Genomic DNA, 27,963 nt, shown 5'->3' on the forward strand with positions numbered 1-27,963 from the left:
ATGGTCTTGAAAGTTCCTGTCTATTTAGTAGGAACAATCAAGACCTTAGCAGCTGGGGAGAAAAAAGGTAAAATATACATAAACGTATATTCTCAAGAATGCCCTGATATTTTGTATTCCATAGCTGTGGGCAGGCGGGAATGTGGAAATAGGCTGTGTGAGATCAGTAACTTTTGTCTCACAGCTGCTTTGCTTTTTCTTTTCTTTCCTCCCCCTCCAAGAAAGGCACCTTGTGAAGTACCACTCTGAATTATAACTCCTTGAGACACTTAAAACCAGGAGTAAAAGAGCTGCAGAGAGCATGTTGTAAGGAAGAGTCTGTCACGTACAAAAGATATAGTCAAACTTGTCCAAACTCTGTCTTCTGTAACTGAAACTAAAATTACTATTCACTTGCACCCAGTCTTTGTTGTGTGCACTTCAGAGGTACTGTCAAGTCTTGAGAGCTGGTTTGTCTTGTAAATATGCGCTGATGCTGTTAGCAGCAGCCATAGTAAGCACAGAGGGATAGCCACACTGTGTGATGAGTGAAGTTAATCTCTGTGCAGAGTGGCGTGGGTTGACTCATGGTGTATCTGTGTTCCTCTAAGCACAGAGGGTTGTCTGCATTATTGTTCTGTTTTCTTTCTTGCCCACAGTTGAGGTATAGGCAAGTTGAGTTCCCTGTTACTACCATCACTACAATCTCACATCCTTCAAGTGCAACCTTTTGGGCTCAGGAAGTCGGTTCCAGGTTCATCAATTAACAGGAAATCTTGTAATCTGGTGAGGCTTCCAAAAGCTCATTGTTTACTGTTAAGGGCAGTTTTTATCACAAAGTGCTTGCTCTCCCGACTGAAAGATAAGAAAATGTAATACCCCCAGCAGTTTAGAAAAAATCTGATTCTTACCAGCCACTTCTGCTTCTTAGCTGGCACAAGCACTGGATCTTAACCTGTAATATTTTCATTTTCAGAAAATCTGTGGCCAAGGATAAAAATTTTGATCAGGCAAAAGAAAGTAAAAAAAGTAAAGGGAATTCCATTTTTAAGGTGAAACAAGGAACTACTAAAATGGTAGGCTGGCTTTTAAACTGTGTCACTATGAGCTTTGCAGGATTTGAAAATCCAAATAAATCTGAAGTTATGCAGAGAGTTGTGCAGTGGAGCAAGTGAGTAAATTAGCAGGCTGTGTGCCTTCCCCTTTTAGCACTTGGTGCTACAGGTGTGGATTTGCCCCACAATGACTGAGGGCAAAATATGCTCTTTTCTAGGGCATTTGGGATTATAGAGTGACATCTTTTCCCAACCAGCCCCAGTCGTTGCTGTCATCAACACCAGTGACCACTGGTCTGCAAGAGTGAAAGGGTGAGAACAGAACAGGGAAGGGGGGAGGGGATGAGACCATCTTTGGGCAGACCAGGTGAAAGCAGGAGTGATCTTTCTCTTAGTTTTGTGGTTTGTAGGAAAGATTTCAAAAATCATGTCTCTGTGAGAAAACCTCTGAGCAAAAAGACGTAACAGGGTCTAGAGGTGCATCATATATACCCCTGTACAACTTTAGAGCGTGTATGGAGATAGATAGTCATCACTTGTCTTCTGTGCATAAGGAGCCAGAGAACATTGCTCTTACACAGGCAGGCTGGGAAAGAAAGGCCAGTTCAGCAGGGAGACCAGGGTGTGTATATTCTGATAAGGAAAAGTATCTCCTTGGGAGGATGGCCAAAACAGAGCACTTATGCCATAGCTATAATTTCTGCTGATAACAAAGCAAAGTCTCAAGGTCAGATGGTCTTGATACTGTCTTCCCTGTGGACTGTGTCTTCTAGGTTGTAATGCATAAGTTGCAGCTCTATAATTTGTGCTCTCAAGTCTTGGAAAGGCTTGTGGTTTGGCTTGATTTCCTTCTGCCCCAAGATCCTTCAGCAGCACACAGCTGAGTCAGAGACTTACCAGTCCTTCCATATCTGTCTTGCTAAGGAACACTTTTTAGGAGCTACAGTTTCTAGATGACTAGTCCTCATCCCTCAAGTACTAGAATCAGATAGTCCCTTTTCTTCAAACTGCCTTTCATACTGGGACCAGTCTTGGCATAGCTATAGGCAGCAGAGGCCCCACTGTAAATGGGCTATATGATGACAGCTTTTTCCCACAGTATGATGGCATGGCCTCCCAAAGTGATGCACACCAAGCTGACAAAACGTGGGCAGTATCTGTGCAGTGGGGTTTGCCTTCTGCTGAGGGGGAACCGAGTATTTTTGTTTGTCTCAAATGCCAGCACATGGTCTATGTGCTATTGCAAGACTACAGGTATTGCCCCTGAACCAGCCATTGCCTTTGATTAGAAACATTTTTGTCTTGTTTTGATTATCTTGGCTTAAAGCAGCCTCCTTACTGTCTCGGCACTGCAGTGAGGATGATGAGACAGTTCCCAGCCACATCCACTGAAAGCAGGGTGTGCACAGGCCCTTGTAGCATTCACATATCCTAACGCAGGTGATGTACTTGGGAGAGCTGGGGAGGTCCTTGATTAAAGAAAAGCACAATGCAATAGTCTAAATGAATAAGCTGGAATAATCCAAGCTGGTGGTAGAGTTTTTCTCAATTCTCCTGCTGTGAAATGGAGACCTTTTGCTATCAGCCACAGAAAAATATCTCAGTACCAGTGAGGTATTTGCATGGAGCTTTAGCAATGACTGTTCAGGGCCAGTTCCTTACTAATCAGTCTGGCTGGAGTAAAAGTACAGTTTTGACTGAACTGAAGGACTAGTTCTTACAAAAACAACTAAATGGCTTCATTCTGATAGAAAAGTGCAGCTGTTTGGAGTCTCCTGAAACAAACAGTTTAAAGGAGGAGGATTTTTCTTAAACAATGGGCATCTGTCTAGACATAGGGCAGGAGCAGCACTCAGGAGCTCAGTACAGCTTGTGTGCAAAAGAGGTAAGTCCTAATGGGCCTTTTGTTATGTCCACTTTTTATGCCCTTTTTGAATGACAGCTAATGTCAAAGCACCTTACAGCACCCCTGTGCAGCAAGGCAGCTCGTTGTGTAGATGACAAGACAGACAGGTACAGAAAGAGCAAATTGATTGCCAAGAATCCTGCAGAAAGATTGGAAAGCAGCAAGGAATCGATCAGCAGTCTCCTATGGACCGCTGCCGCTATTGCACTGCACTGGCCTTTCTCTCCCAAGAGTTTTAACTGACTGGGGCAGTTCTCTGTGTAACTTTTGTTTCAGTGCTTCTTGTTGTAGCCACCCTTTCCCACTCTCAGTCAACAAATCCTTCCAACAGTACATCTCTGTTCTGCTTGATTAATGTATTTTTTCCCCAATCAAAGAAGTTGTTTCTAGGAAGTCTTCTCCCTAATTGGAGTCTTTTAGCATGGTAACCTGCTTCTTCAAGATCCTTGCTGGAGAAAGCATTCCTGAATTTGTGGAGAAACCTTGTCTACTGACAGCATCAAGGGTGAGTAACAATTTCTGGTGAAAGTATACCTAGTATGTGCCAACAACTGACTGCATTTTCAGGTGCTCAATAATATATTCACCCACCTCATGCAAGAATATTTGGTCCATCATCTTCTACAACTGGAAGAGTGGTAAACTAAAACAGATGCAATCTGCAGTTACCTATACCCACACTCACTGTTTTTAGAGATTTATCATCTATCAGTCAAAACCAGCGGAAAGCTGCTGTTGATTTTAGCTGCTGGCAACTTGTCCTTATTGATTTAAATGCAGCAGTTCTTGTTTATGCAAAACTCATGATTGAATAATTTGGCTAGGACTGGAAGAATGTGACCTTTAATGCATAAGTAAATAAGCCTTTCCATCATGTATAATCTCTCCCATATGACAGATCTGTGACTGTCTAAAGTGAAAGATCATATGAGCCTTTATGGTATATCACAAAAAATCACAGATCATTCCTGTCAGTGCACAGAGCACTGCTAATGAATAAATGTCATTCCCAGAGTGGTATCTGTGATGGATATAAAGTTGTAAGAATTACAGTAAGTAAAGCAAGGTTAATGTAGTCTCCTCCATGAAGCAGACGAGAAAAGAAACCATGCATTTAAAGTAAACCTAAGCAGAGAAAGTAGGTAACAGGCCCCAGTTCCATTTCACTCGTTCATTCGTTATTTCCAATGTTTTCCTTGAATATTAGGAGACAAAGCAATATTCTGAGCTAAAGTTAAAAGTAAACCAAAGCCTAATTAACACAGAAAAGAGAGAGTGGTTACCAGTGGAAGAGGGATCCAGAACGTTTTGGAAGTATTTTTAAGAAGTATGTGCTAAGTTAACACATCTTTTTTTCTTGCCATTACCACATATTTATTTTTTTCACACAATGAAAACTAAAAAAGAAAAAACTTAAGCACTATAGTATTCCTCAGCAGCAATAAAACTGTCCTCATTTGCAGTGAGCCTACTGCAGCAGTGCTACTTTCAAATGCTACTGTGTGATCATATGGTAGTGTTTTGGATCAACAGAAAAAGCATCAGATCAGGAACTATTTTTTTTGCTGCCTAGTTTTATGTTTAACATGGCAAGACCCTAATGCTTTTGGTGTGTCACTCAGGCAAAACCAACACTAAATCGTAATAATTCATAATATTTTTCAGGACGTGTCCCAGTTCAGCCCTGTTTAATTTGTGATGTCCAGTGACTGCAGAAGTTCTGTCCTGTTGTTGTTCTCCTTGCTTGCATTGCTGTGTCCCTTTCTCTCCTCAGTCCTTAATTCTTAGTCCGCTCTAATTCACTTCTTCTCTCAGGCAGTCCTTTGTTTACAAGTTTACCAGTCAGGGCAGGTCAAACTCTGCGAGTCTTAAGTCCAGCTGCTTCCATTCACCCTTCTCTGGTCTATGTATTGTTTATGCAGTTCAGGAGTGATACTCACTTCCAGTGCAGAGCACCAGAATAAAAGGATGTCTCTGAGAAGAAATGTGGCTTCATTTTGCTGCCTTAGGCCAAGAATGCACCTGATCCCAAATAACATCGCTGTTAGTGGGAAGACTTCTGTCAGTTTCTGGGGCTTTGGGAAGGCAGTGAGGGATCTTTAGGGAGGAGGGAGCATTGGATTTGGCCTCAAAATTTTTGCCTTCAGGGATTCTGAGTTTTCCACAGGTCATTTTTGTTAGTGATTAAATACAGTGATTTAAACACAAATAAAAAAAGGAATTCACTAATACATTTGCCATATCCACTCACCACTGCCCCAGCCTATGTGGAGCTTTTGCTTTTTGCTTTCTCTGTGGTTTTTTTTTTCCATTACAATCTGAATGCTTTTACTGTGATGATACAGGTTAACTACAAGTGTGTAGTGTCCAATACCCACACTGATGCCATCTATACAGTATCCTTGATCATAACTAAAGGTAAACTCTAGAGGTCTGGCTTGACTAGTGGCTAGGTCAGCTACTAACAACTAAGCTTGGAAGAATTTTGAAGTTAAATGAAATGGAGGGTGAAGCAGGGTGAAGAATCCTATCCCCTGCTGACTTTAAACTGAGAATTTTGTGTCTTGCATTCTGTGTCCACTGCACAAAAAAAGAATGTGTTTCCAAAGGTGCAAGTGTTGTGCTTATTATGGGGAAGAGCCTTTATGTTCCCATACTCCCTGAGAAAAAATGATACGAAGCCTCTAGATATGAAATCCACGCTGTGTATCACCAACGTGAAAGACCTAGGCAGCTACAGTCCTCTTGTGGCTGATGAGAAACTCCCCATTACATTGAGTTATCAGTAATCTTTGTTCTCAGATACATGAGGCTCTGTATACAGTGTCAAGATCTGCAGACACTTGAGGGTCAAAATTGGTGGGCCAAACTGTGACCCACTTTCTTTCCTTACATGTCTTTGCAACATTAATGATTCACTGGTCTTTTTAGGCTCAAACAGGTATCTAACATTGTACAAGTCATAAATCAACCCACAATTACCAGAGCACACATGTGAAAACACCTTTCATGAGATAGATTTCAGTTTGAAGCCTAGTTATTACACGTAATAAACCAAATTCTCCACTGACATCAGTGTGGCAGGGGCATAAGTAACTACTGAATTTAGACCAGTTTTAATAGAAAAGATGGGAATTACAAAACAAGCCCTGGCACTGCCCTTCTAGTGGAAGTTAACTTTGTTCAAACATGGTACAGAACTTGGGAGTGAATTAATGGGCCTGGGCATAATGAGAACAATCTTTTTTCATCCGTGTATGCTTCTTACAGCCAGCCAAATGCATGCCTGCTGTCTGAAAGAAAACCAACCACATTATATATAGCAAACTTGCTTTAAATCAATGCTAAGTAAAAGTGATGCTGCCCAACTGCCTTTTATTGCAGTAGGACCATGCCTTAAAGATAAGCTTTCCCATAAGTACTGTTTTTTAAGTATAATACCTTTTCGATAAAGCCCTTTAGCAGGGCTTGGGCACAGGCTGTTTAGGAGTGTGGTAGGTTACCTTGCGTAAGCCAAATAGTGATCTTGTGCCAGGCACTGCAGCACTCTTCACAGATAATGCAGGAAGATATTAGTCCTCCTTCTGCTTGCCAAATGGTTCCAGGCATGCTTGTGGATGTCATGAGCACTTGTCTGAAACCATCTACTTTATGATGACTTACAGTAAAGGAGAGGGAAAAAAAATAGCAGAGCTAAGACAGAAGAACTGAACAGAAAAGCATTGTGTCTGTTGGTCATTGGCTTTGTAGGATTACGTGCAACTTCTGCTGAACATTATGAACTATAGTTAGCTTAATTTCCACTGAAGCTGAAGGAAAGAATTTATCTTTCAGCTACCACTCAAGAAAGAAATTAAAATTACTTCACTGACATCTTGCTATTTAGTGTAGGAAACTGGAGATCAGGAACTAAAAATAACAGAGTGAATGTTTGTCTTTTTGGTGCTTTAACAGGTGGGCCTGTAACTTCTGACAGACTGAAACTACTGAAAGTGACTGAAAGACAGACAGCAGCATTTGGAATGCACCTGCAAAAGAAAGTGCAAAACTTCAGTTGGAAGTTCAGTGGGAAAGAGTTGAAGTGGGATGATGACTATGAAATTATCCCATCTGGCAATGGGTTGGCCCACACTGTGAAAACTAAGGGCGTTCAGTCCAGTGACTTTAAAGAACTTGTTCAGACTGGAGATCCAGCGCAGAATACTCTGCTCTTTGTTGATCATAAGTAACGAAAAGGAAGCATTTTTGAGCAGTGGGTGGATCAAATGCAAGATAGTAGGGTTTGAGCTGCAGAATCCATACAGCTAGAACACAAGACCCCAGAGCCTGGGCTGAGAAAAATGGAAGCCACAGTCTCATAAAGCTACCCTGTGGGCAGGCAAGCAGAGGAGCAACAAGACCTCTTTTTCACACTGAAAGTAAAGTCCCAAGCCTGGAATCTCTCCTGCACAGGAGCCCGTGTTGTATCCTGCAAAGACAAAGCCAACTGTTTTGATTTGTAAGGTGCTTGCTGGTACGCACCATTTTTTCTTGCCAACCTCTTCCCCTTTCCCAGGCATTCTAATTCAATTTGTCAGCAATCTCAGGAACACCCAAGTCAAAAAGAAGGGAAAAGCCTGCCTGGAGTGCGTGCTGACTTCTGAAGGTGTCATGCTGAAGGGGGTGAAGAATGGATGAATGATTGAGACATGTCCTAAGCACACCATGAAGCATGAAGGGAAGAGAGCTGAGCTCATCATCATTAATGCTGCTGAGCTGAGTGACTCAGGAGATTGCGCAGCCATTGTAAGCTACACAAGATGGTGACCCTAATGAGCAGTATGGCAGTGCCAGTGTAACTGTGGAAGGTAAGTGTGAATGGCTCAAGAGAGGAAGAGTAGAAAGAATAGTAGTATTTACACTGTTCTTCAGTGAACTCTGCAGGAGAGCAATGCTGCTTTGCTGTAGCGACTAGGAAACGGATGTGTAGTAACACTCCTCTGCACTGTTTGTTGCTTAACATGTAATAAGCTGTTAGTCCATGCCCCCTCTTGGTAGCATGAAGGTAATAATAAAGAACTTTCCTATGCTGTATAAAGTGGTAGAAGCATAAAGCAGTAAATCTGTCATTGAAATCCTTGCACGTGTCACATAAATCAGCCTAGTAAAGTGTACCATGTTTTTTATTTTAATCAGGGTTGCTTTAGTGAATTCTTATACTGGTTCTTTAAAGTGACCCATGGGACATTTGGCTGCAGTCTGCTGAGGACCGGTAGCACGACATGTGGCTGGTAAATATGTAATATCACATATGTTTTGTACGTTAATTTTGCAGTAGCATTATTGATGCTGTAAACTTCAGTCTATGATCTTTACAGAAAGATACAAGGTTCTTAAGAGCAGGAAGAAAAGTTGGAAAGCTTAGCTTTATGCTCTCGGCATAGGCTGGAGAAGAATTTCAAATTTAGGGTATAGATTTTAGTGGCTGTTAGTATTTGAGATGACTTCTGTTAGATGTAGACCAGCTTTGAACTATGCCCGTGTGCCTTCCATGAAAAGCGCAGCATTTTAACACCATTTTAAAATGAACTGCATGGAAGGAGGATAAAATTATGTTAGTGCATCCTTCACAGGTTCAAGAACAACTAACTGCATATGCATTTGGTAGGATGGTATGAAGGAAACTTCAGGGGACAAAAGAAGTTCAGCTGTGAGGTCAGGCAGATTTTCTCGCATGGAAGATTGATCTGTCTTAGTGCCACCCCAACAGATGTCTCTGTGAAGCTGGTCTTTTCCTAACAGTCCTGCATTTTCTGTGTCAGATGATGTCCCCCACAAACCCTGTCCAGATGTATGGACTTGGGGGGGGGGGGGGGGTGGTGTCTCTCCATTAGTTGTGACCATGTATTTCTCATTTTGTTTTCCCAAAGCCAGCCAGAAGGGGACTGTTTCCCAGTGGCATCCCCAGCCCTGGGCTTTCTAGGTGTGCAGCCCTGCAAGGATTCCACAAGGATTCCATGGCTAGGGTTGAGTGTGGCTAGCGGTGGGCAAGGAAGCCCTGGGGCTGGGTACTAGGCCTGGTATGTGAGTGCTCTCTGTGGGCCATGACCAGGGTGGCCTTGAAGGGACAGTGTGCAGCAGGGGCCTTTTCTGACCACTCCTCTGGGACAGAAGCCACTTGTGTGGCACCAGTAACCTGGAAAGCCATGGCTGAGCTGCTTCTGACTCCTGTGCACACTGGAGTTGCAGCCTGGTGCCTTAGTTATAGATGCATCTTTCCCCATGTGAGGTTCAGGTTCAGATACAAACATTACGTAGGCAGTAGAGGAAAGTGTTCAGCTGGTTTGACAGCGCCTCTGGACCAGCTAAGGGTGTGGAGCAGTGCCAAGAGGCTGTTTTCTGCCTCAACTTTAGGGTTCCAGTAGCTGCATTCCCTCCAGTGAACATGCATAAAGAAGGGTAAAAACAACTTGGCCTTTCTCTGGCCCACTTTCTTCCAAGGGTATCCAATTTACTAAACTGGTTTCATCCAGAGGGCCTGTCCATTTTGTTAGGAGGTCTCCACACTGTTAAATACCTACTTGGTGTTTGAAATGCTCAGTTGATGATTATTCTGCACAGTTTTTCTGTTCATGTGCTTCCACTGGTTTTTCTTCCAGAGACATTTGCAACCATGTATGTGTGTGACTTCCATGCTCTAACTGGGCATTCTGCTGAGCTCTGTGTTGTCCTGAATGATGCAAAGTGGAAGGAATATGGCTCAAGGATGATAAATAGGTAAAATGCCCATGGTATTATCAGTATAATGAAAGACTGCAAAACCCTAGTGGGAAGTTTTCTCCAGATAGGTACTGTGGGACTTGGCATGGCTTTAATAAACAGCTTCTGACTAGGGGCAAACATATGGACAGATCAGCCAAGAACAGATCTAATCTTTTCCAGTCTCCTACACCCTTAGTCTTACTAAGTTTTGGCTTTGGATCTTGGCTTTTTAAAAATTTTCCTTCCCAGTCTCCTGTGAAGATGCTTTCACATTTGCTAACAGATTTTCTCAGCCTGTAGACTTGCTTTCTTTCCCACAAGTTTGGCTTCTCACCACCTACCACCCTTCTCCCTCTCTCAGTCTCTGATTTTTGGAGTAATCAGTAAATGGGTCCTTTGCATGCAGTGCACACCCTTCAGTACATGCCATGTGGCTCATCTAGGCAGATACACAGATTGCTCTATCCATGAAATCTAAATTCATTTTGTCGATGGATGACAGAGCATTTTACCAGAGCAGGAGCTAGAAATCCTGATTGCTTAGTCATCTTAGAGCTGGACACTCTGGTAGAGGATTCAGGGGCAGCGTTGGAGATGGTGTTGTTTGCAGTGTGGGTTGTCCCCTGCCTCAATCCTCTTGTCAGATTACGGATATGAAAGGAATCTGGATAGTGAAGCAGGGAGCCACAAACCCACTGACAGAACGGGAGAGGACTGTGAAGGGAGGTAGATGTTGAGAGCCAAGGGGGCAGAGAGTGAAGCAACCAGTTGTCATTGGAGACAGCCACCCCACCTCCTTAGTGCTTTTTACCAGGCACGCACAAACACTGAGAGTATCAGTGCTTCACCAGTCTCCTTCCCTGGGCCTGTACAGCCTTAGCTGTGTGCATGAGCAAAACCTCTTCTTTCTGCTGCTTTGTTTCCTGAGGGGAAAAAACTGAACAGTTGTATTGGTTGATTTTAAGAGACTAAGCGTAGGTTTATGTGTTTATAATTTGGCGATCAAGAATTTTAGCCTGAGCTTTTACTTCAGACGTTGTCATGAGCAACGAGAAAAACACCTTTTCTGAAATTATATGTAGAAATACATAAATAAACATATTGCTCAGCTCTTGGCGGCCAGATGGCGCCTGGTGGGTTTTCAGACTCCTCTGCAGTGTGGAAACGAGTGTCTTTCTGTCCCTGAATCAAGGCAAGGTGGATAGATGCTGCTGCCCAGGACAGCGGGACAAACGCAGCAGTAAGAATGCTGTGTCTGCAACACTGAGTATTTATCATACCTGTGTTGCAGTAAGAACTCATCCACAGCAAAGCTTTGGTATAGGGAGGGTTGATTTTCCTTCATTCAAACATATTTTTGAATGCCTTTTTACCACTTTCAGCAGATGACTATAATTTCTAAATGTACACATTGTGTGACAAAAATAAAAGGAAAACCACCAAATACATTTTGGAACCTGGTTTGGGGTTTTTCTATTATTATTATTGTGTGCAGGACATCCTTATCATGTTCCCATATTACTTTGTAACAAATGAGGGAGCATTTTCTTTAGAAGCAGTACCTAACTTTGAATCTACTATCTTTATCATGATCACAGATACATATCCCGGTGTAGCCTTAGGGAAGAACAGCACAAACGGCTGCTTCTTCTGCCTTGCAAAACAGAAACTGCCTGGAATCAAATCTCCAGGCCCTAGGGAAGTGAGGAGCTTTGGGGTTTGCTGTTTCCTAGAGGTCCCACTTCTGCTGCTGAGCTGAACAGCTAAAGGAGGACAGCCAGCTCCCTGTATAAGAAACAGAACTAAATTAACTGAATCAAGACATGCTGAAGATTGTTAGTGTCCCCAGAGGCTTTCACAAAATACAGAATTCTTACAGTAAAAACATGAATTTATGAAGGGCCCAGCTTTGGACCACCTTTTCTGGGAACTTGCAGGTATGGGAAAGATGTCGCGCTATATTTGCAGCTGCAGCTTTCAAACATCTTCCGTTCTTTCCAGATTCTCCTGTTACTCAAAAGCCTGTCCCTGAGCTTTTTGCTGCACGCAGCATTACTGTGAAAACTACGCATACAGCAAGCATCAAGGTGCCTTTCAAGGCAAAGCCAATGCCCAAAGTCACATGGTTCAAAGATGGCATTGCGGTGGCAGAAGCAGTGATGGAGAAGGCCAGTGACTGTGTTATAATCAAAACCTGAGTGGAGCCGTTATGCTGAATCTGAAAAATCACTGTGGCTCCAGCTTCTAAGAATCCTTACCTCAGCTTCATTGGTAGGTCCTACATTAATTGTAACAGGACAATCACTGGTAGATATGTTTGCTTACAGGTGCTATAATTCAGACTTTCTCTTTAAAAATCTTGCAGTGGGGCAGACTCTGAGTTACCAAATCAGGTGGTTCAGGTCAGTTTAGTTTTGCTGTCATCTACACTGATTTACACCATGAGACGATATGACCCTCTGAATAATAGCCCTCTGTGTCACTCTGGTCAGCGGCTCACACTGGAGACAAACCAAAATCCCCACAGGGGAAAGTAGAGTTCCTGCAACACGTGGGGAAAATGTAAAGTGAGATGGAAAGCACCCAAAGGTAATGGAGAAAACAGGTGACTCTGTCAGGCATAGAGAGGAGGATGGCTGGAGAAAAAAATTGTGGATCCAAGTAGGGGCGGAGAGCAACTACACCACATTTGCTGTGGCAAAAGTGGAGGAAGGGAAAGAATTCAGAATGCATGTTTGCTGGAGAACCTATTAGTCAGCTGTTTTTAATGTGGTTTCACAGTCCCACTTCCCATTATTTTTGTCCTCTTCCTCCTTGCCAGTCCCCAATAGAATACTGTCCCCTGTGCTTCAGGGGACAAGTTCTAAGGACAGAACTTAGAGGCTGCTTTTGTGCTTAGGCTGATAAGCAAAATCAAACAAATACCCAGGTCCTTTCACTGCAAATGTTTGTGGACCCAGAAACCCCTTGACACAGACTGGCCGCAAGAGAGGACTAACATGGTATTCCAGGGTCAGCTTAGTGGGGTACAGCAGAAATGAAAAGTGTCTTTCTCTGGAAAATATTGTGAGGGAGCAGAGAAGATAATTTAAAAGGGAATGCTTAAAAACATTTTGGTTTGTGGCCAAAAAAGAAAATAAGTCAGCCAAAAACTAACTTGGTTAGAAAACATTGCTGCACTATTCTCTGGCAGTTGTAGTTGGGGTACCTCTTGTTCCTGGATTTCCTTTGTGGACTGGGATCCCCAGTGAAAGGGGGATTTGCAGTCCTCTTTCCCCAAAACCAGAGTATATCACAGAAGATACAGTGCAAACAGCAAGCCTGGCTTATTGAAACATTTCAGAAAGAAAGTTGTTACCAACTTGATGAAAAATTACATACATTACTTCTAGAACTTTGCCTTTTTGTCCAAACCTATGGATTACGGAAGGTGTTTCTGAGCCACTCTAATGCATTGCAGAAAGAGCTAGTTTTCTGATTGAGTGCAAGAATCTAAATGTTTCAGTGTTTGAAACGACAAAGGGAGGTAGAAGGCAAAGAAAAAGAATCTTTAGAAAAAGGCTGTGGCCATGAATAAACTTAAAAATAGAAGTTACTCTCCTTGACTTCTTGCTATACATACATATATATATTTATACACACACACACATAACGCATACACAGAATTTGGAGTCAATGAATTCTGACTGTACTGTGCTAATTTGATTTTTTTCAGTGTAGAACATCTGAGACGGGTGTCTCAGCCTCAGGTTGTAGATGTCAGGAAAGAAGCTGTCACCATCACCTGGAACTTCCCAGCCTGGGACAGAGGTTCCCCAGTGCAGGGTTACATCATAGAAAAAAAGAAAGGCACCAATCTTTATATCCCAATCACCAAGGAGCCAGTCCAAGGTCAGACCAAGATTATTATCTTGTTTATGTAGGTAAAAGGGAAGTTAGATAAGGTTTAAATGCAAAGTGGAGTATTGATTAATCAAAAAAAAATTAATCGTGACACCTAGCAAAATACACATTTTAACATACGCTGTTCAAAGTGAGATTTTCAGCCCTCAGATAGAAATGGCTTGATACTCAGGAGCAACAATGAGAGGGCAGAACACTCAGCACCTCTGAAAGTCACATCTGTGGATTTGGGTGCCTAATTTCAAGCATCTGTATTTTACATTTCTCCCTACCTAAATCTGGCTGCTTTTCCTTGCCTTAGACCAGAACTGAATTAGACAAGTGATTGATTTTGTTGTATCTATCAGATAGGAACCATATGATCCATGCTTAGCACAGCTTATAGAACACATGGGAGTGTTCCTATCAGCAACATCTGACTAACGAGACTTTTGATTTTCCTTTTCTGTTAATATTTTGGTTCTATCTTGGATTCTTTCCTCTGTCTGATTCAAAATGTGGACTTTCATATTAATTAAGTTACAATCAATCACATTATCCAGCAGTATCCTCCTTAAGGCACTGACAGTACTCAGGGTAAATAACGGAAACACTTTTTAAGGCAGATTATTCAATTCCTGAGTATTTTTTCAAAATTGAGTGGACATTTAACCTTGCTTGAAGGCTAGATTGTGCAAGGCTTGGCCACTCTGTTGAGTTCATTACATCATGGGAAATCCCACTGAAATCAGTGGAGCAAGACATGAAGATATTTTTTTCCCCAGCATGTATGATTATGCCAGGCTATAGACCATAATTTAGTGGAAAGAAAAATATTTATTTTTCCTCTTATTATATGCATCAAAATTCCATCTTCTCCTTAGGGAGAAAGATACGAAAATGGAGCAGACCACTGGAGAATTAAAGGTTAGACCTAGTTAAGGGGCTCCCTGAACCCCTGAAATTTATATCATTTTCCAGCAGTCTGTGAGCTGAAATTTCTTCTTGGTTTATCTCAGTCAAAAAGCAATTAAAAAAACGCAACATTCTGACCACTTGGGAACACTATTATGAGTTGTGTAATTGCAACATTGTGTCTCTAGGTACCAGATTCAAATGGATGGTTTTCGGGAGGATGCACAGTGAGTTCCATGTAATAGCTGTGAACCACACAGGCCTTGGACTTTTCAGCATGCCCTCAACTCCTCGTTGCAAAGGATCCCATCAGTATGTTTCTTTCATTAGTGTCTAGTTTTCTTAAACGTGTTTGCAATTACCAGATCTGTGCTTTTATGACTGAAGTCTGAGGGAATGTGGCAGTTCCAGCCTGGCTCAATGTGATGGACTGCATGGTGTTTATAGCTTGTCTAAAGATTAAGGTAGGCCTTAATACAGGTGGCTATAAATGTAATTATAAGTGCCTGAAAGTGTGACGTTATTCACTTAAAATGTGTAGCTATTAAGATGAGGATATTAGTAAGATAGATAGTAAGAGATTCCTACCTGGGGCGAAATGAGTATATGCAAACAGCAGAAAACAACACGGTAAAGGTGCTAGAGGTGTAGATACCTTTAGCACTTAATGTTTACATATAGGTTGCCAAAGGCCCTAATGTATGACAAAGAGAATAATTTCTTACCTGTGTTACTGTGCTCCTGTCAACAGTCCCCCGTCAACCCTTTTAAAAGAAGAGAAAACTCTTGCAGAATTCATTAAAGTTGCTTACATTATTTTAATACTGGTTTTTTAGTAGTAAAGAATCTGTGACTAATTCTGGACTGATCAAAATCACAGACACACTCCAAAGGACTACAGTAGCCTCAGAAATGCTGAAATGGGCAGATGACCATGAGATTCTGTGTGGAGGAAGCAGGGCAACAAGTAGGATTGCAACCCTGGATTTCAGGAGAGCTAACTTTGGCCTCTTAAAGGACATACTTGGAGGAATCCCATGCATTAGGGCTCTAGAAGGTAAGGGGATCCAAGAGAGGTGGCTAATATTCAAGAATCTCTTTCTCCAGGCTCAGGATAGCTGCATCCCCGTGAGTAAGAAATTAAGCAAAGGGGGCAGGAGACCTGCATGGATGAGCAAGGAGCTTCTGTCAAACCTCAAACAGGTGATTATAGGACGTGAGAAAAGGGGCAGGCCACTTGGGAGAAATATAGAGTTGTTTGCAGAGCCTGCAGTGAGGTGATGAGGAAAGCTAAGGTCCGTTTGGAATTAAGTCTGGTGAGGGAGGTCAAGGACAACAAGAAGGGCTTCTTCAAGTACATCAGTAGCAAAAGGAAGACCAGGGAAAGTGTGGGCCCGCTGCTGAATGAGGTGGATGTCCTGGTGACAAAGGACACAGTGAAGGCAGAGTTACTGAATGTCATCTTTGCTTCAGCCTTCACTGCCAAGGCCAGCCCTCTGGTTTCCCAGACCTACCCTGGAGGCAAGAGAGGAAGTCTGGAGAAAGGAAGACTTTCCCTTGGTTGAGGAGGATCCATGAGTGCTGAGGGAGTTGGCAGATGTTATTGCCAAGCTATTCTCCATCATCTTTGAAAGGTCATGGTGGACAGGAGAGGTGCCTGAGGACGGGAAGAAAGTCAATGTTACTCTGTCTTCAAACGGGGCAAGAAGGAGGACCCAGGAAACTACACACCAATCAGCCTCAGCTCCATCCCTGGCAAGGTGATGGAACAGCTCATCCTGGAGGTCATCTCAAAGCATGTGGAGAAAAAGAAGGTTATCAGGATCAGTCAACATGGATTCACCAATGCAAAATCATGCCCAACCAACCTGATAGCCTTCTGTGATGGAATGGCTGGGTAGACAAGGGGAGAGCAGTGGATGTTGTCTACCTTGACCTCAGCAAGGCTTTTGACACTGTCTCCCGTAACATCCTTGTACATAAACTCAGGAAGTGCGGACTAGATGTGTGGACAGTGAAGTGGGTTGAGAACCGGCTAAAGGCAGAGCTCAGAGGGTTGAGATCAGTGGCACAGAGTCTGGCTGGAGGCTTGCAGCTCGTGGTGTTCCCCAGGTGTCAGTGCTGGGTCTGGTCCTGTTCAACTTACTCATCACTGACCTGGATGAGGGGACAGAGAGTAACCTCAGCAAGGCTGCAGGTGATACAAAACTGGGAGGAGAATTCTTACTCTGTATGACCATATAACTAAAGCATTGTAAAAACAAAAGGCTGTCAGAAGCCATCAACAAATAGCTTAAACTATTGATAGAATCTTGTGATAGATACTTGAGTGGGCCTTAGTCGGTGCACATAATTTAGAAAAAGATCTGGCTGAATGTGGAAGCTGGTAAATGAGAGTTTATGTAGTAGATGAGAGCCTTGAGGTTAGTTACTCAGATGGGAAAACTACTTTTGCATCAGAAGACAACACAAATCCAATTTGAAGCCTGAAGCTACGATTCTTCTCCTGTCTGAACACTTGCACTATCTAAGATTAAGCCTAGGAGAGTACGTACTGTCCATGTGCACGATATCCCTTATGACCCTGTGTGCTCACAGGAGCGTTCTGTATACAAGCCATTAGCATCAAGTTTGTCAGGGCATGCTGCACTGGTTGAGTTTCTTGGTTTGGGGCAGGAGTGCGGAGGGTCGTTGCATTTTAGCTGAGGCTTTCAGAGCAGAACTTGAATTTGGATACTTTACTCCCTATTAATTTGATTAAAACCAGATATTTTCTAATATTCCATCTTTTGCTCTTCTTACATATTATGGAGATCTAACTAGACTGCTGCAAGGTGGACTAAAGAGCAAAAAGCAAGATCTGTATTTTAAAAAATGACTATTAATTAGGGGTACTGTAACCTTTGGCAAATAAACTTAAAGAATATTCACAGGATTTTGCAAGCCAGTAAGCAAATTCACTAGTCCAAGCAGTCCAGATAGCACCTGACCACTTTACACAGGACTGTAAAGGGATTTATTAAACAAGGAGAGACATAAGGCAGTCAAAGCCATACCAGACAGGTTATAGGACATGTATTGCACAGCTCACCAGTCAGCTAGGAAGAGACAGAAACAAACCTTTAATGCTAGACACCTCTCCCAAACACCTGTGGAGAACAAGTGGTGGTCAGTGCTCATAGAGGGTGCCCTTTCCCAGCTGAATTCAGATGGTCCCATGTCAAATGGTGCGAGCATTTTTCTTAAATGGCCAACCTTGGAACAGGGTCTACATGTATATGCTATGTTAGAAACTGCTTTGTTTTGTTGGACAGAACTTGCTCTGTTTTTATTAAGGCTCCTTTCACCCTAAAAACCTTGCTGGTTCAGTGTCTTAAAATAGGAAGAGCTCTGAATTCACTTACACAAGCATAGGCCTGTGGGTGCAGTAGCGTGTCAGAGCTCTCCTGCTGTCACAGAGCCTCCAGGACTGCTGAAGGTGGTGGATTTTTCCAACTCCAGCATTTCCTTAGCCTGGCAGGAGCCAGACCAGGGGGATATGCTGTTAGGATACGTACTAGAGGTGTGAGCTGAGGACACCAAGAAATGGACAAAATGCACCAAGATCCCTCTTTCTAGTACCACTTACACTGTGGGAGGTTTGCAGGAGACAAGTATGACTTCTGAACCTGAGCTGTGAATGAAGTTAGTATGGGAGAAGCAGTGGAAGGAAGGAACAGGAAGGAATTCTAGCAATGTCACCCTCAAGCACGACATGCAGTATCCATCCAGATGGAATTCCCATCTATCAGCTGTTACTTTCTGTTGGTTTTAGCATATACCACACTTTGTAAAGGATTATCAATTTCGTATTTCACAAAAGCACATTTAGCGTCACAGCTGTGATGCTTTTTGCTGAGTTTTCAGAGGTGATGCAAGGAGATGGAGAGCAGCATAAGGTGTGCAGTTCTTAAGCCAAATCAAAGTCATTTTGCCATCCTTCTTGCTGAGCTGTCCCCTGAATTAGTATGTTAGGTGTAACGGCAGTTGTTTCTTCTACCGTCTGACCTCTCGCATTGCATCACATGTGTGATTACAGCGGTCACTGTTGGAAGATTCTCAGATTACTGTCATGGATACTGTAGTCTAAGTATGGGTTAGGAGGGTAGGCAGTACAGCAAATAACCCCATCACATTTGAAATGCCTGTTGTAAATATAATGGTACTGAGACAGGATTATAATTCTTTCAGTCCCTCAGTTTGAATGGGATGACCCGTCAGGGTGCCAGCATGCTGAAGTTGAAATAATATTATCAGAGATCATGCTTCAAAGACACTAAGTGTGTCTTGAGAACGAAGGGATCATGACCTGCCATGAAATCCCTGGATAGCTTCCTACTTGAGGTAGCAAAGTATTTAAATCTTTATTGTTTAGGACTTGCAATTGCTTAATTATTAATTAGGAAATTCAGACTTTTATGTCTGAATACACACCCAGGTAACAAAGCATGATGCTGACTACCCTCAGTAGCAGTAACACCAGCAAGAAAAGACGCATAATTCTTGAGTCATGTTATGTAGTGCTGATTCCTATAGAGCAGAAGGACATTCAGGCTTGACTGAAGAAGTCTCAGAAGGCAATATCCAGGTGACCAGTATAAAAAATGGTTGTTTCTGTGTCTCCGCTTTGGTGCTACACAACCCATCTCCCATCTGTGCAGCATGGCTTTGTTACCACATCACCAAACAGAGAAACACCAGTGCTTTAGGTTCATGAAGTCCTGCAATAAGTCTTTACTCTCTTTGTGGCTAGTCTTTTTGTAAGCCTCCCTGTGGTGGTAAGGGTAGAGGGACTTCTGTGCGCAGAAGCTTGTCAGCTGCACAATCCAGCCCTCTGCAGCTGGAGCAACAGTGTTCAGCAAACCATTAAACACTGGGGAAGTTCTCTGATTCATCATAAGAAGCAGAATTTTTTGAGCACACAACTACAGTTCGTGCTAATTGAAGTGAAATCATTCTTGATTAAACCTTGAGTGACCATGGGGAGTCATTGGGTTGTAAAGACAATGCTTGAGGTCCCAGTGCTGTGCTTTCTGAGGTACAATTTCTATTAACATGGATGTTGAGCTCACTTCTGTACAGGCTACAGGCTAATTTCTGTGCTTTCCTTTTTTTTTAAGCCTAGGCTAAAAAAATACAGGAGCTGAGGCTCTATAGTACCTTGCAGAATCAGCCCCAATGTAAGAATGTAGCTCTCAGTATAAGTTTATCTGTATCACATCAGCTGTTTTCCCTCAGCTTTCAAGATAATCAAACCAATGAACTGTACAATAAGGCTTATGTGGCATCTCCGAAGCCAACTCTGTGCATTTTGCTGGGGACAAAGCCTTCCATTGTCTTTACAGCTTAAAGAAATCACTAGGATTGTTGTCCTTGAAACGTTTTTCTATCAGGCTGATCATGTACAGGTGGCTCCTGTACACATAGATGTCCCTTTTATGCTCAAAGACATGGTTTCTGTTACCACCCAAGTCAGGAAACAGAGCATTATAGCTACACATTTGTCTTGGCCTCCCCACCACCACCAGTGATGTGGCAAAATAAGGCTTATCAACAAGAGGGAGGAGGACAAGAACCATTCCCAGTCCTTACCAAGCGATCAGTTTCTGACCTGTACCAGATTATCCTCAAGGAGAGTTATAAAGAAGCCCTTTATGATGTTCAAATGCACGTTGCAGGTACTGTATAGAGCAAACTGTATAGAGCATCTCAGTCACATCTGGGTATTGACAGGAGGTATTCCTTTGCTGACAGAAATTTCTTGCAATTTCTGCATCCATGCTGGAGTTGGGAAGGCTTTTTTCTTGAAAAAAACAAATAATCCCAATCATACACACACCTTATCCAAAATAGGCCACAGGAGCAATCCAGAATGTTAGTTTCACTCAAGGGGAAGAAAACTCCCCAGTCAGAAGGGATTTTCCTACCTCTTGTCACTGTGTTTCCCCAAGTCCCACCTTCACAGTAGCTCAAAGCCAGACCCAGTTAGCTGAGCCAAGCAGAGGAGCAGCATGGTTCAGAGCTGAGGGATAAGGAATAAAGAGTGAAGCAGTTATTGCTCAAGACATCCCCAGATGCTGCCTTGGTTTTCATGCCATTATTTAATCAGGCAAATCCCCTTAACAGGACTAATGTAACAGTGTCTGTCCCCTCAGCACTCTGGTCTCATCATTTCCATTGCAAGTGGGTCTAAGCAGCCACGTGGAGGCAGGCTGATTTGCTTCTTAGAGGGATTGCTATTACTATAATGATCTGTTGGGACTTACGGAGCCTTGTAGTGTATTTTTGTACTTGTCATCTCTTCAGAGGGTCCTTTTTAAAACTTAATAGCCTTATTTTTTCCTCAGAAAGGAATTACACAGGGCAAGTCCTCAGGTTGCTCAGGGTAGAAGAAATCAGGGATGGTACTTTCCTAGACACACAGGGACTTTGGAAGGGAGGGACTGAAGTGCAAAATATTTGCCCCATAAAAGGACAGAGAGAGGGTCCCCAGACAGAGGAAATGATACTTGAATGTGTTCGTTAGTTCATAGATTTCCCCTCACCGCACACCTACCTGCAGCTGGTTGGAGAATTCCCAAACACTGTGACCCTAAATCACAGCTCAGATGTAGAAGACTGATTGTGGTGTCCTGAAATGTGATGTCAGTACCGCCACATGGTTCAGCCACAGAGAAGGTCTACAGCAATAAGTCACAGGCCTGCTCCCAGGGAGGAAACACTTCTGAGTCATTGTGCGCAGTGACACTGGGGACACTGGCCCTCTAGATTCACAGGAGCAGTGGTGCATCTCCAAAGACAGATGCAAGCGTAAAAATTCATGATGGCACTGGAGGAAGATGGGTGCTCTCGTCCACAAGACTGTAAACCAAGCTCAGGCTCCCTCTATGGCCTTGGGTATTATCGCCAGCCTGTTCTGCACCTCAGGTCCTCACCTGGGGAACAGAAATAAGAATACATCCTGTCCTATCCCATCTATTTGTTAGCAGTCTCTTCAGGACCAGGCTTCCTTTTTCTGCGTGTATGTGTAGCACATTACATAGCAGTTCATACAGGTGTGTTTAAATTAAAATTCAAGACAGTAGAGGCCATCTGCGTGCAGTGAGGTTGATACTATCATGTCTTGACATAACAGAAGATTGGTGTTACAAGTCATTTGTCTTGTAGGATATTTCCAGTCTGACTGGGATTTGTTTCCTAAATGAAAAGCAAACAAATCTAACACATGAAGGAGACCATGTGACAGTCTTTCTAGGCCAGAAGCTATAAGAAGTCCCTAAAAGCACATTAAATTAAACACTCAGAGGTCATAGAACCATAGGTATGTTACTTCAGCTGCCTGTGCAGCTGAGAACACTTCTACTTATGTGGCAGTAGTCATGTTCTTGTATGGAAGTACTCTAGGCTTGGATTTCACAGAGTCTGAAATAACTTCAGTAACTTCTGTGTATGTAGGCGAGTACAGCAGAGTAGTAAGTGGATAAAAGGTAGGTTGGTTGTGCCTTGCAGTGCATTCCCTTGAACGTTCCTTTGATAACAGCCTACCTGTCTTCAGGCAGGACAGCAGGACATACACAGATGCGAACCGAGTTCCTGTTCTTCATTATAAATGGCAAGTCACAAAGTTTATTTGCACAAACCTGAGAGATGCTAGAAAAACTGAAAGATAAGGAGGAGATAAACTGTTGCCTGAGAATGAGGTCTCATATGAGAATTTTGCCTCACAGTGCTACGTTTAGGATCCAGGGGATTTACCTAATGGGACCCCATGCCAATGCAAAAGGAGATAATAAAGATTTAAATAAATGCATTTAAATAGGGGCTGGGTTTGCAGTGGACACTGGAAGTTAAATTGCACGTGCAGTTCCCCTTGATTCCCCCAGAGCATTCTGTAGACTGTTAATGCCTCAGAGCAACACCAGCAGAGCAGTAGCTCTTCCTTTACAAGATCACCTGCTTTGTTTTATAATTGGGTGTAATTTAATGCATTTCTAAAGCACCTTAGGAGCCAAATATCCAGAAGCACTTTACAATTTAATGGCTTTAATAACAGAAGGCATCAATATATCCCCATGGAGCAAAAACCTGACACCTCATTCACAAACCAAGAAACAAAGAAATTAATTGCTTGCTTACAGTTGCATAGCAGAGTAATAGAAGAATAAGATTTCTGATTCCTCCCTCTCTTACTTTTCAGTTTGTTTACAATGTTGAGATAGGTATGCTGGTCAGATGCTGAGAGTAATGCAGTGTTTTGTTCATTTTTCCCCCCTCCCTGGGTTTTCCCTGGTCAGAAAGAAGGCCCAGGTCATGAAAGGTCATACCCAAGCTCTTTGGATTTGTACTGGTGCAGGAGATCGTCTTGATGGTGCTGGCTCTGTGCTTGCATGTTGGCGTGTGCAACAGACAGTGCAGTGCGAAGCAGCCCACAGTGACTCTTCCCTCAGCAGAGTGTTTTGACTTCAATATGGAGCCCCCGAGGAAGGACTGTTCTTCCCATTCCATCGCCCCTGTGAAGAACCACAGCACAGGTCATGGCAACAGCCACGCCATGAGCTGTACTTTCATCAGCAACCCCACCCAACAGTGACCCTGTACAGGGGCAATATTAGCCTCACATCCAAGTCTTAAGTTGTGGTTCGACTCAACAAATAGCATCTGTCTGCTTATGGTCCCTACAACTTGGACCTACAGGTTGATGATCTGTGGTAAATCAGATTTGCAGCCACTGCAATTTGTTGGGGGTGATTCCTTCCAGGTTGAGTAACCACAGATTTCAAGTCTGAGTGTAGTTTACACCTTGTTATTTTCCAGGGCAGGGGCACTTGCTGGGACTGGCACTGTGGATCACACTTCTCTGGGCCAGTTTGGCTCTCGTCCACAGAGAAAGAGATTACACAGCCTGTAGGTACTGCAGCTGGAGCTGCAAAGGCCACACTGTAGGAACTTACCTTCATATTCAAAAAACAGCATAACTCTTCGACTTCGTCTTCCACTGAAGTCACTGAGATTTGTCTTCAAGGTTATTTTTGTCTCTAATCATTGTTTCTGGACAGCCTGCTGACAACTGCTGAGCCACCCTTGCCAGGGCTTGGTTCTCCCCGCTGATGCAGAAGTAGCTCAGTGTGGGCCAGCGGAGGGATGTGCACACTGAGTTTCCTGCTCTGATTTTCAAGCACTCATCTGTGTTTGTCTGTAGAATACATGCAACACTTCTTTCACTGAAGCCAGCCACTGCCCACCTGGAAGACTGAAAGCAATTCTTTACCATTTTTTAAGAATTCCTGGTGCTATTGGGTCTCCTACTCCCCACAGTCCCTGATACACTCCTCCCTGAAGCCACAGTTTCAGGCCAGAGCTGGAGGGCATTTTCCTAGTCCCCGAGATCAGCGGGAGCTTTCCCTGGCCCGGCATCGCTGCCAGCCAGGCTGATGCAAGAGGCACCCTGGCAGCACTGCTTGCCTCAGCTCAGGGAGGGCAGGTGGGCCTGCGGGGCATGGGAACAGCGTTCTGTCCCCTTGGAGATGCAGTTGCTGGGTGAGACTTGCCTTCTGCCTCCCCACACAGAGCTTGTCGGAGTAAGGACTGTTACAGTAGGAACATACCTCTTTCAAAGCTTTTACAGGCAGAGCTGCCTAAGGGACAAGGCTTGCAAAAGCACTGTGTGGGTGACGTGCTCATTTGTATTCAGATTCCTTAATGGGAGCCTATTTCTGAGGCCTCCCAAGGCTCCTTCTTACCTTGACCTGGGCAGTCTCTTGGATGGTCTCTGCTGCTAGGGCTGTCTGCAGCTGAGTGAGGTGGGAAAGCAGGAGTCAGATTCTAAGAGACTGTAAAAATTATTTTAGGAGGTAAGGAATTCACTTCAAAGTGAGCTTAACTGCAGGTTTATTTTAGATCTTAGGAACTATATTTTTGCTGATTTTAATTCTGCAAGAGGGGTAGTTACTGCTGGGAGTCAGGGGTGAGAGGACATTGTACCTTGTGTGAGCACTCTTAATTAGGCTGAGAGCTCCTTCATACCTGGACTTTCTTTAGGGACTTTTTTTACAGACTGTCAGTGGTCTTTCCTGGTGACAGGCTGCCCTAAGGGAAAGGAGTAAGGACTGATCTAAGGAATGAGCAAATCTGCTCATTTGAATAGTGATGTGGGAGTCTCAGCTGCTGATCTCTGTGCTGATTCTGTGGGAGCTAAACTGCAGTTTCTCGAATATCTCTCTCCACTCCTCTTAATGTGTTGCACTGGGTTGACCCCAGCTGGACGCCATGTGCCCACCAAAGCCACTCTGTCACTCCCCTCCTCAGCTGGACAGGGGAGAAAAAATACAACAAAAAGCTCCTGGGTGTAGATAAGGGTGGGTAGATTACTCAGCAATTACCATCATGGGCAAAAGAGACTTGACTTGGGGAAATTAGTTTATTACCGATCAAATCAGAGTGGGATAATGAGAAATAAAACCAAATCGTAAACACACCTTCCCCCCACTTCTCCCTTCTTCCCAGGCTTAACTTCACTTCTGATTTTCTCTCCCTCCCCTGCCAGCAGCACAGGGGGACTGGGATGGGGCTGCTGTCAGTTGATTACATACTGTCTCTGCGGCTCCTTCTTCCTCAGGGGGAGGGTGCTCACACTCTGCCCTGCTCCAGTGTGGGTCTCTCCCATGGGATGCAGTCCTTCAGGAGCAGACTGCTCCAGCAAATCTGCTCCAGCGTGGGCTGCCCATGGGTCACAGCCTCCTTTGGGTACCCACCTGCTCCGGTGTGGGGTCCTCCACGGGCTGCAGGTGGAGATCTGCTCCACTGTGAACCTCCATGTGCTGATGGGACAGCCTGCCTCACCGTGGTCTTCAGCATGGGCTGCTGGGGAATCTCTGCTCGGGTGCCTGGAGCACCTCCTGCCCTCCTGCCCGGACCTGGGTCTCTTCAGGGCTGTTGCTCTCACATATTCTCACTCCTCTCTCCTGCTGCAGTTGTTGCAGAGATATTTTTTTTTCCCCACCTTCTTAAAGGTGTTCTCTTAGAGGCGCTACCACCATTGCTGATGGGCTTGGCCTTGGCCAGCAGTGGGTCCATCTTGGAGCTGGCTGGCATTGGCTCCATCGGACATGGGGGCAGCTTCTGGCATCTTCTCACAGAAGCCACCCCTGTAGCCTACTGGCTTGCAAAACCTTGCCATGCCCCAACACATGTATCGTCTTCTCTCTCTTCTTTATGGAAGGGCGGGGGCATTCTTGTGCTTAGCCATTTTTTTTCAGTTTTAGCTTTTTTCTTAGTAGTTGCAAAACCAAATAGAGTATTGCTCCACCTCTGGGACACACAGCAGCATCTTTCTTGCTGCTATAGCTCAGAAGAGTGGATATAATATTCCTTAGGCTGGGAGGTGGCCGGTTGCAGAGAACACAAAGCCTGTTAGACCCAAAGTGAATTATCTGGAAGAGTGATGAACTGAACAAGGGGAAGTAAGAATGAAAATGAGAACTCCATAAATTTGAACTGTTCACTTCCTACAAAAACTGTGACAACTGCTTCCTTTATACAGTGGAAAGCTTTATAAAGCTTTTTAGCCAGAGCTTTGTGAGACATGCACTCAAATGGTTGATTGCAGTAATGGTGGCACTTACCCACCCACCCCACCCCACCGCCCTTGAGAAAAGGATGATAAAGGTCTCCTGGACATACCGACAGAAAATTTCCAGAAGTCAAAACACAAGATGTAATTAGTGGAACTATCTCTGCCAGGTCTAACATGCAAAACAGCATTGCTGTGGCGGTATTGTTTGTCTGTGTGTGTGTGTGAGAGAGAGAGACTCAAAATACAACTGCCCTTGCCTTCTGTAATGGCTGGTGAAACCAGCTGGTAGAGTGGGGCTTCTGCTCAGCAGGGACGCTTCTGATGTTTCCTTCCTCTAAGTGGTTTCAGGCAGCAGGGTGCATGTTGAAGGTGATATTTCTAATACCATCTGTTAATGTATCTCAGTGGTAATAAAAGGGGCTGGAGATTGCAGTTCTCTCTTCCGTGTATCAATTTGCTTCTGCACTGGTCAATAAGAATCCTGTTTCTGAGTTCCAAGAGGAAATTCATTTTCTGTCTCCATATCCCCAGATAGCCTGGCAGGACCTCCATAACGATCTAGGCTTCATTATTATGTCAGATTGTATATAAACATAGGGCAAGCCATAAATCTGAAGTGATTAAATCCTTGCAATACCAAGACAGTAAATACAGTCTGCAGCTTTGCAAATGAGGGAGTCACTTTGTAAAAAAGCTGGCCGTAGGTCAAACGAGATCCAGAAGGGTCCAGTAACTTCACTGCTGGTGGCCAAGACCAGATAAGGAATTGCAGAATATCTGAACCACTGAGGGATCAACAGATTGACAGATAGATAAATACATACAGATAGACAGACACACACACATGTGGTGTTAGTTCTTTTAATTTGGAGTGAATTCTTTCAGGAGCCAGTTGTGGAATAAAAGCATAGCAGTGGCCAGCCACAGACACACACCCAGTCTGAGAATATTTTGCCACCTTTGTTCCATCTGGAGCTAGGAAGGAGGTGTGAGGAAACGGGATGCTCCTCCCAGCAGGCCTCTAAGCTTTTGAAAGGAATTGTAAAAGACCAAATTAAAGAAAGAGGAAAGAAGCACCCACTTTTGCCTGCTACTAACACCTTTAGGCCGCTTTGAAAAGAACGTGATGATACTTCTGCCTGCTACTGATTCATTCCCACATCAGAAACCACGCCACTTCAGAAGGGGAGTGTGAAGAAGTCTCTGTTAAGCCTGTGAGCAGATCCATTTAATGGACGGGGAGCAGTTACACTGTTTCTATGCTATAAATCCTTCAAACCTCTCACTGGTGACAGATGGCCTGGTTCAGGATTAATGAAACCAAGTATCTGTTCCACTGCATCAAACAGCTGAAGAAACTGGCATTGGATGCCGAACCAGAGAAAAATGTCCACACTACCCTACTTTTTCCTCCTGGAAGTTTTGCTGGGGTGGGGGGAAGAGAGACGTGGCCATTTGTCTGGGATTTCTGGGCAGCAAACGGCCTTCCCAGAGCAATCCTTTGCAGCAAGCTGCCTCCTCCCAGGAACTCTGGACAAACGGCCATTGTATGTGGGACTGGCTGTAGCAGCAAGGGGTGAGCGTGCTTCAGGGCTCTGCATCCCAGGGCACCCATGATGGATTGTGACACGAGCCAGGTGCCATCGTCACAGTGCTGCCTGGCTGGTTTGTGTCCGATGTGCTCTGTGGGGTGCATGTGGCTGTGTTTCAGGGTTCCCCAGACAGGAACACTGTAGCCGACTGGGGGTGTCAGCTTCAGTGGGGCACTGCATAGCTCCAGGGCAGAGCCACACAGCTGATGGGCGTTACAGCAGCACCAAACTGCCCACCACAGAGGATCAGCTGGCTGTATACTCCATGCTAAAACTGTCGCA

General features: G+C 43.9%; 1 protein-coding gene across 1 annotated transcript; it reads left to right on the top strand.

Annotated features, from left to right (window-relative positions):
- Nucleotides 1-27,868, top strand: IGSF22 (immunoglobulin superfamily member 22). Its single transcript, XM_056354527.1, is given in 28 exon segments — nucleotides 1-67; nucleotides 3,318-3,449; nucleotides 5,098-5,361; nucleotides 6,895-7,165; nucleotides 7,365-7,725; nucleotides 7,727-7,787; nucleotides 8,742-8,770; nucleotides 9,521-9,656; nucleotides 9,659-9,677; nucleotides 10,292-10,407; nucleotides 11,683-11,877; nucleotides 12,174-12,229; nucleotides 12,231-12,276; nucleotides 12,279-12,322; nucleotides 12,325-12,410; nucleotides 13,397-13,572; nucleotides 14,667-14,766; nucleotides 14,768-14,790; nucleotides 17,937-18,125; nucleotides 18,128-18,180; nucleotides 19,919-20,203; nucleotides 21,044-21,135; nucleotides 21,137-21,327; nucleotides 21,973-21,989; nucleotides 22,835-23,093; nucleotides 23,096-23,145; nucleotides 23,147-23,281; nucleotides 26,172-27,868. Coding segments are annotated over 28 exon segments (3,516 nt in total). The 3' UTR covers nucleotides 26,235-27,868.
- Nucleotides 27,869-27,963: the final 95 nt, after the last annotated feature.

Source organism: Falco biarmicus, chromosome 10, assembly GCF_023638135.1.
Source record: "Falco biarmicus isolate bFalBia1 chromosome 10, bFalBia1.pri, whole genome shotgun sequence".
In the NCBI taxonomy this organism is placed as follows: domain Eukaryota; kingdom Metazoa; phylum Chordata; class Aves; order Falconiformes; family Falconidae; genus Falco; species Falco biarmicus.